We start from the raw sequence: 7,044 nt of genomic DNA, 5'->3' as shown, positions 1-7,044 counted from the left end.
ATATATATATATATATATATATATATATATATATATATATATATATATATATATATATATATATATATATATATACACACACACACACGTATGTATATACATCCACACACTATAATCATGGTATGAGCTTAACAAATACAAAGAACATTTTCAAATAAAACCAAAGTTTGTAAACGAAATTATTCTAGTAAAGTAAATTATGAAAATTTAAAAATAAATCAACACGTGAAAGTTAAAAAAGAAAAAATTTGTAGGATTTTTAACAACTACATTCACTACATAACAATTTCTAATTCTTGGATAGGTAAGAAAACATTAAGAATTGAAAATAATTTCTAAATAAATTGATAGGTTAGTAAGAAAAAAAAATTCTAATACTACAATGAATCAGTTTAAACTACAAACAAATATAGTACCAATAAGTCAAAGAAAATTAATATCCAATCTTATAAAACAAAGATTTCTAAAAGAAAATAAGTTTTAAAAAATGTGAAGTCCGAATTATAAAATGATTTTTGTAAAAAAATGATAAATTTATTTATGTTTTTATTTAGTTTATTTATAATAAGTTTTATTTCTCTTTGTGTACGAATAATTTTCTCATGAATTTAATAAATTTTTTTTCTTTTCATTTATTTTTATTTTTAATAAATTATTCGTGTAATAACAATATCAGTATGATCGTGTTTAAAGAGATTTAAAAAGAAAATTTTTAGTGGACTGATTAAATAAAAATATTTTACATGTTTAAAATATTTATTTATTGTCGTACAATATAGATAGAAAGTACATAAACCTGTAAAGATTCACCCTGTATCACAATAACTTCACCTCCATAAGTGTATTTAAGGAGCCTACTTTATTTAATTTAATCACATCTGCATTTATTATTAGTAGTTAATGCAGTAATGCTATATTACAAAAATAACAAAAATTAACATGCTATATAAAACATCGAAATAAAGTACAAATTTGCTATTTATCTTGTAATGTTTAATTAACCTGCTACTCATTAACATAAAAATGGATTAAGTACATCTGTATCTTCTTTTTTTATTATCTATTATTACATAATTATTATATTCATAAACTATTGATTATTTTAAAAAAATCATTACATTTTTTTAATATCTAATTACTTGTAAACGTTTATTTAAAATTAAAATATTATTTATTAATTAAAATGAAAACATATAAATATTGTCTGTATGACTGGAAATATTATTGTTTTATAATTTAAATTTATGTGAACATAAATTATAAATTAAGTAGAACGGATATTTTTATTTGCTATATGAAATAAATATAAAAGGAAAAAAAAAATAGAAGATGCTTTTAGACTTTGCAGTATGCAGGTGACACAGAATGGGCGTACTGTATGAAGTGACTGGATGGGCAGATAAGTCCGGCCCGTCAAATCTATGGCCCCTTCCACTGTACTGCTTGCAACCTTGTCACTGTAAAATAATGTATTATTTAAATAATTGAATAAAAATAATTAATTTTTTTATAAATAATATATAACTTAATTTTAGTGTGCTATTTATATAAATTATTGATTAAAAAAATTATTAGATATGGTTTGGTGGAATAATAACAATGTACTTTTTATTTTTTGTACCTGTTACATATATAAAATGGTAAGAATATTTAATTATATATATTTTTTATTAATTTGTCTACCTGAGGTCTGAATCTTTTTCTATTTTCCCTTCCGTCTATATCTTGGTTATGTGTGCAATAGATTCACCTACTAGCATTCAAGTTTTCAGAAGGTGTCCAAAAAAAGTTCATCACACCATTACCATATTAGGCTCTTTCTTCTTATCCACTTTGCTATTTCATTCTGGGTTTAATATAGGGTTTAAGAAAAAGCTAAGTGGGGGTGGCAGATTTTTCTTTTCTTATTTTATTATCAACAAAAAATATATAAGAAAAGAGGAAAAAGAAAAGAAGGTAAAAGAGCTTGTGTGTGTATATACATGCCCACATACCTACACAGATCCCTATGGAATGAAGTGGGTGCTCCCAGTTTCACTTGCTTCGTAACTTATTCCTTCTGCTTAGTTTAAAGAGACCAGTTTTGTTACGAGAAAGGAGAGAAAGAGAGAGTTTGCAAAGTTTGGTTCTTGTAGTTGTTGTTGGTGTGAGGAGAAAAAACTTGTTTTTGCTAAGCAACAAAACCAAGTCTTCATTTTGGAGGAGATTATTACTATATATTACTATTGTTCTTGTTATTATTTTGATATGATTTGGTTCTTTCAAACCTTTTCCAAGTAATTGAGTCGAGAAAGGAAGAAAAAACAAGACAGGAAAAGAAGCTAAGATGAAGTCGATGAATGATGGTAACACTGATGATGGGAACAATCATAACTGGTTGGGGTTCTCTCTCTCACCCCACATGAAAATGGAAATTACTTCTTCTGCTGACCCTCCCCATCATCACCATCATCACTTCTATCATCACCCTCAGGTTTCTGCAGCTGCAGCACCTTGCAACACTGTTCCTACAGGCTTCTATATTTCCCCTTCACACCTTAACCCCTCAGGAATCTGCTATGGCGTTGGTGAAAACGGTGCCTTTCACCCTCCCTTGGCCATGATGCCCCTCAAGTCAGACGGGTCACTTTGCATTATGGAAGCTCTCACCAGATCACAAACCCAAGGTAGTCCTTCTTACCCTCATCCATGCATTCGAAACTTTCCTCTCTTCATAGTTTCTCTTCTCTTTGTTCTCCTGCTACAATTTAAGCAAAGTAAAACACTGATTTTGATTCAATACAAGTATGTTAAAAAGGGTAGCTAAGTTTTGTTTTTGATTTTATTGCTTTGCAATTTACGACATTAGTGTATATTTTAAGAGGGTTTTGTGGGTCTTGTTGAAGTGATGGTGCCAACCACATCCCCAAAACTGGAGGACTTCCTTGGTGGTGCAAGTATAGGAGCTCAAGACTATGGAAGGCATGAAAGAGAAGCAATGGCTCTGAGCCTAGACAGCGCCTACTATAGCAGCCAGAATGCGGAACCTGAAGCCAACAGAGGCCATCCTTCTTCTCTGGGCCTTCTTTCTGACCCCTTCAGGCAACAAACCCACCCATATTACTCTGGGCTTGGGATTTACCAAGTGGAGGAGGAAGCCAAGCAACCACACGTGACAGTTTGCAGCTCCCAAATGCCTCAAGTGGTGGAAGAAGGTGTTACTTGCTTCAAAAACTGGGTGCCAACAAGGGGATATTCTTCCACTCAACAGAATCCGGAGCAGCAGCAAGTGAATAATAGCAGTGGCATGGGGGAGGGTCACGGTGCTTCTGGGAATGCTGGTGTTGGCTGTGGAGAGTTGCAGTCTTTGAGTTTGTCTATGAGTCCTGGTTCTCAATCTAGCTGTGTCACAGTTCCAACTCAGATCTCATCTTCCAGAACTGAATCAGTAGCTGGAGATGCCAAAAAGAGAGGCTCTGCTAAACTTGGCCAGAAGCAACCCGTGCATAGGAAATCCATTGACACATTCGGCCAGAGAACTTCTCAGTATAGAGGAGTAACAAGGTTGGTTTACTTCACTTCAACTCGTCCCTTTATCTCTCTAATAATTTCTTTTGCCATTATGGCAAAAATCTGAACTTTCGTGTAAACTAACGAAACTATTGCTGCTGTGCTGAATCTTTGTTCTTCGATTTTCCATATAATTGTCATTACCTGATCCTCTCACTTTAGTTCCACTTTTTAATCATTTTGTACTTTATTTATTTAGTCAAGTTCATGGTGGTTCTACTTTTTTGAATTAACTTATTGTTTTGTTTGCCTTCTTTTTAAGCCAATTATTTTGTGGTGATGTATTGATGTTTGTGTATCAGGCATCGATGGACTGGAAGATATGAAGCACATTTGTGGGATAATAGTTGCAAGAAGGAAGGGCAAACCAGGAAAGGACGACAAGGTTAGTTACCAAAAACTAGAGTCACTTATAATCTAAAAGCCTTTTATCACTTTGAAGTATTTTCGTTGTTTTTGAGCTGTGCCCACTAACTTTCTTTCACCTATTGTGTGTTCACAATGTGGATGACCGTTGACCACTCAACAAAACGTTGCATGTCACAGTTTATTTGGGTAAGCTACTTCTCCTTTTTCAAGGGTCTGCATTTTCAATGTTCTTGTTTTTATTTTCTTTTCTAAATGCTAATTTGATGAGTGTTGAATTTTCTTTATGAACTGAAGGTGGTTATGATATGGAAGAGAAAGCTGCAAGAGCATATGATCTTGCGGCTCTCAAGTATTGGGGACCTTCAACTCACATAAACTTCCCGGTATGTTTCAAAAGTTAGCATTTCTGGCTCGTAAAATCTTGTACTCCCAGGAGTCTCATTTTCTTTTTCTATTTGGCAGCTGGAAAATTACCAAACTGAACTTGAAGAAATGAAGAATATGAGCAGGCAGGAGTATGTGGCCCACTTGAGAAGGTGCACCCATTATTATCATTATTATTATGCTAAAAGCTATCGATTATTTTTATTGTTTAATGATGATGTTGGTGATTGCTTTGCAGAAAGAGTAGTGGGTTTTCAAGGGGTGCATCAATGTACAGAGGAGTGACAAGGTTCGATGCTGTTTCTCTGCCACTTTTTTTATGTATTACAGAGATTAAACATGGTGGTTAAGTAGGTTAAATCCACTTTTCATTGTTGCACAGGCACCACCAACACGGTAGGTGGCAAGCAAGGATAGGCAGAGTTGCAGGAAATAAGGACCTTTATCTTGGGACATTCAGTAAGTCCTTCCAGAAAGTTGTTGCATTTCCTCGTACCATCTTGCCAAATCTTTGACAGCAATAGTGGTGGTTATGTTAGCATTCAAAACCTGAAACTGTAACACTAATGTATATGTATATATTCTTAGGACTTTGTTATTAATGCTATTATGCTGGTGCCTGGCAATGTTTTCTATAAGGCTGTTGATATGGCCACTTTGAACAGCAACGGGTCACTTTTTTTAAAGCTGTTCTCCCTTGAAAGATTAAAAAAGTGGTAACGAAATAGTAATATCTCCACAAGAATGATCTCCAGAAAGTTCATTTTTTTTTTCTGAATACCAATGCCCTTTGGATTTTATATTTCAGCTACATTCATGGTCATGCATAGTAAAAGACTATTTTAAAAGTCGCATTTGATGTTGATAGTGTATTTTTTTAATGAATTAAATTAGGTACTCAAGAAGAAGCAGCTGAAGCATACGACGTAGCTGCGATCAAATTTCGTGGGGTGAATGCTGTTACCAACTTCGACATCTCAAGATACGATGTTGAAAGGATCATGGCCAGCAACACCCTTCTTGCTGGAGAGTTGGCTAGAAGAAACAAGGATAGTGAGCCAAGAACTGAGGCCATAGAGTACAACGGTGTGTCAAGCCAACATGAAGCTGAGACTGTGAACAACAATGAGAACAATGAGAAGGGATCATCGGATTGGAAGATGAGTTTGTATCATCAGCAGCAACAACAACAGTCAAACAACAACTGTGACATGAAAACCATGAAGTGTGGAAATTATAGAGGTTCTGCTTTCTCTGTGTCCCTACAAGATCTCATTGGGATTGACTCAGTAGGATCTAGCCAGGCCATGATAGAGGAGTCTACTAAGATAGGTACTCATTTTTCAAACCCCTCCTCGCTGGTCACCAGTTTAAGCAGCTCAAGGGAAGGTAGCCCTGACAAAACGGGTCCCACCATGCTCTTTCCTAAGCCTCCGGTGGGGTCAAAGGTTGTCACTAGCCCTATTGCCAATGGTGTAAGTGTTAGCTCATGGTTTCCCACTCAAATGAGGCCAGTCTCCATGTCTCACTTGCCGGTTTTTGCTGCTTGGAGTGATACCTAGAACTGGATCATGGTTTGGTTTGGTTTCATAAACGTGTTTGGAAGCTGGTGGAGAAGTAAGAACTCGTGTATGAGATGTGGAAGATAGCCTGTGAAAGGGAAGAAAAATATCTGATGTGAAACCAAACACACCATAGCCTATGTCATTTATCATGTGTTAAATTTAGCATGTGAAATGGAGCGGGAGAAAAGAAAAAGAAAAGAAAAAAAAAAAAAAGGTAGAGTGGGGGTGGGGGAGAAGAAAATGGAAAAATGAAAAGATTCAGAATATTATGTTGTTATGAAAAAAGACATTAGTGCAGGAATTTTGGGGATTAATTAGGGGCATGTGGGGGCCATTTATCTGTCATATTTCTGTATGTTAGTGGAACAAGAGCTTTCCAACCGTAGCCTTTTGGATCTATATTGCGAATTTGAGAAGGAAATGTGGAAATAGGAGGGAAAGTGGTTTATTTAACAAGAGGACTAATGATTAATGCAGTGAAATGATGTTTGACGATATGAAAGTGGCCCTTAAATTATTGAGTTTGCTTTTTTTGGAGTTTCACCTTTTCTTAGGTCCAGCTAAGTACAAAACCAACTCCATGTTTGTCAATAATGCAAAAGAGCCACCCCTTTGATCACATTCTCTCCATTTCTTGTCTCTGTGTTCCTCAATCTGCATAATATCATCATTGCATCTAACTTTCTTATCTTGAACTTTCTCCAAAGACACAATACTCATTCAAAAAGAAAAGCCTTGTCGTAGATATTCTTGCACTAAAGTTTCTGGCTGCCACATTTGTCATAATTAGTCAAGCCACCCATAATTTTACTTTATGAAAAGAAATATATATAATTAACATACACATTATGTGGTTAAAATCTCATGTAATTTCACTCCTTCCTTGACAAATCCAAATTCCAAAGAGACATTTGTGCGACGTAAAAGTTCTTCTATGTCTTGGTGTGGAATCATGATTAGACCCTTAACACACACACACACATATATATAAATGGAGTTCCTTTATATGCATCGAGTGTGTTTGGTTTCACTCCCACGTGTGTGTCCCTCGTGTTGTAATGAGTTGTGTTTTGTGCTTGATTGCGCAGTCTTGATATTCTTGACCGTAAACATGGGACGACAAGGAGGAATTAGTGCCGTCAAAGCTGGAAATGGTTCCTAAGTTGTGTCGGGAATA

The 7,044-nt window shown here is 35.0% G+C and overlaps 1 protein-coding gene across 1 annotated transcript; it reads left to right on the top strand.

Annotated features, from left to right (window-relative positions):
• Positions 1–1,768: 1,768 nt before the first annotated feature.
• LOC106765209 (AP2-like ethylene-responsive transcription factor ANT) lies at positions 1,769–6,486 on the top strand. The gene is made up of 9 exons (XM_014649746.2): positions 1,769–2,666; positions 2,886–3,543; positions 3,852–3,934; positions 4,096–4,104; positions 4,213–4,301; positions 4,381–4,454; positions 4,541–4,591; positions 4,685–4,761; positions 5,197–6,486. The coding sequence occupies exons 1-9, from the start codon at positions 2,327–2,329 to the stop codon at positions 5,862–5,864; spliced, it is 2,049 nt and encodes a 682-aa protein (XP_014505232.1). The 5' UTR covers positions 1,769–2,326; the 3' UTR covers positions 5,865–6,486.
• Positions 6,487–7,044: the final 558 nt, after the last annotated feature.

The sequence above is a fragment of the Vigna radiata genome, chromosome 6, assembly GCF_000741045.1.
Source record: "Vigna radiata var. radiata cultivar VC1973A chromosome 6, Vradiata_ver6, whole genome shotgun sequence".
Taxonomy (NCBI): Eukaryota; Viridiplantae; Streptophyta; class Magnoliopsida; order Fabales; family Fabaceae; genus Vigna; species Vigna radiata.
This window is presented reverse-complemented; position numbering and strand designations above follow the sequence as displayed.

Excerpts from the sequence above, each read along its gene's own strand:
- LOC106765209 (XM_014649746.2), top strand. The coding sequence starts at position 2,327 with ATGAAGTCGATGAATGATGGTAACACTGATGATGGGAACAATCATAAC. Across the intron at positions 2,667-2,885 it reads CACCAGATCACAAACCCAAG|TGATGGTGCCAACCACATCC; the intron begins GTAGTCCTTCTT and ends GTCTTGTTGAAG. Across the intron at positions 4,302-4,380 it reads CAACTCACATAAACTTCCCG|CTGGAAAATTACCAAACTGA; the intron begins GTATGTTTCAAA and ends TCTATTTGGCAG.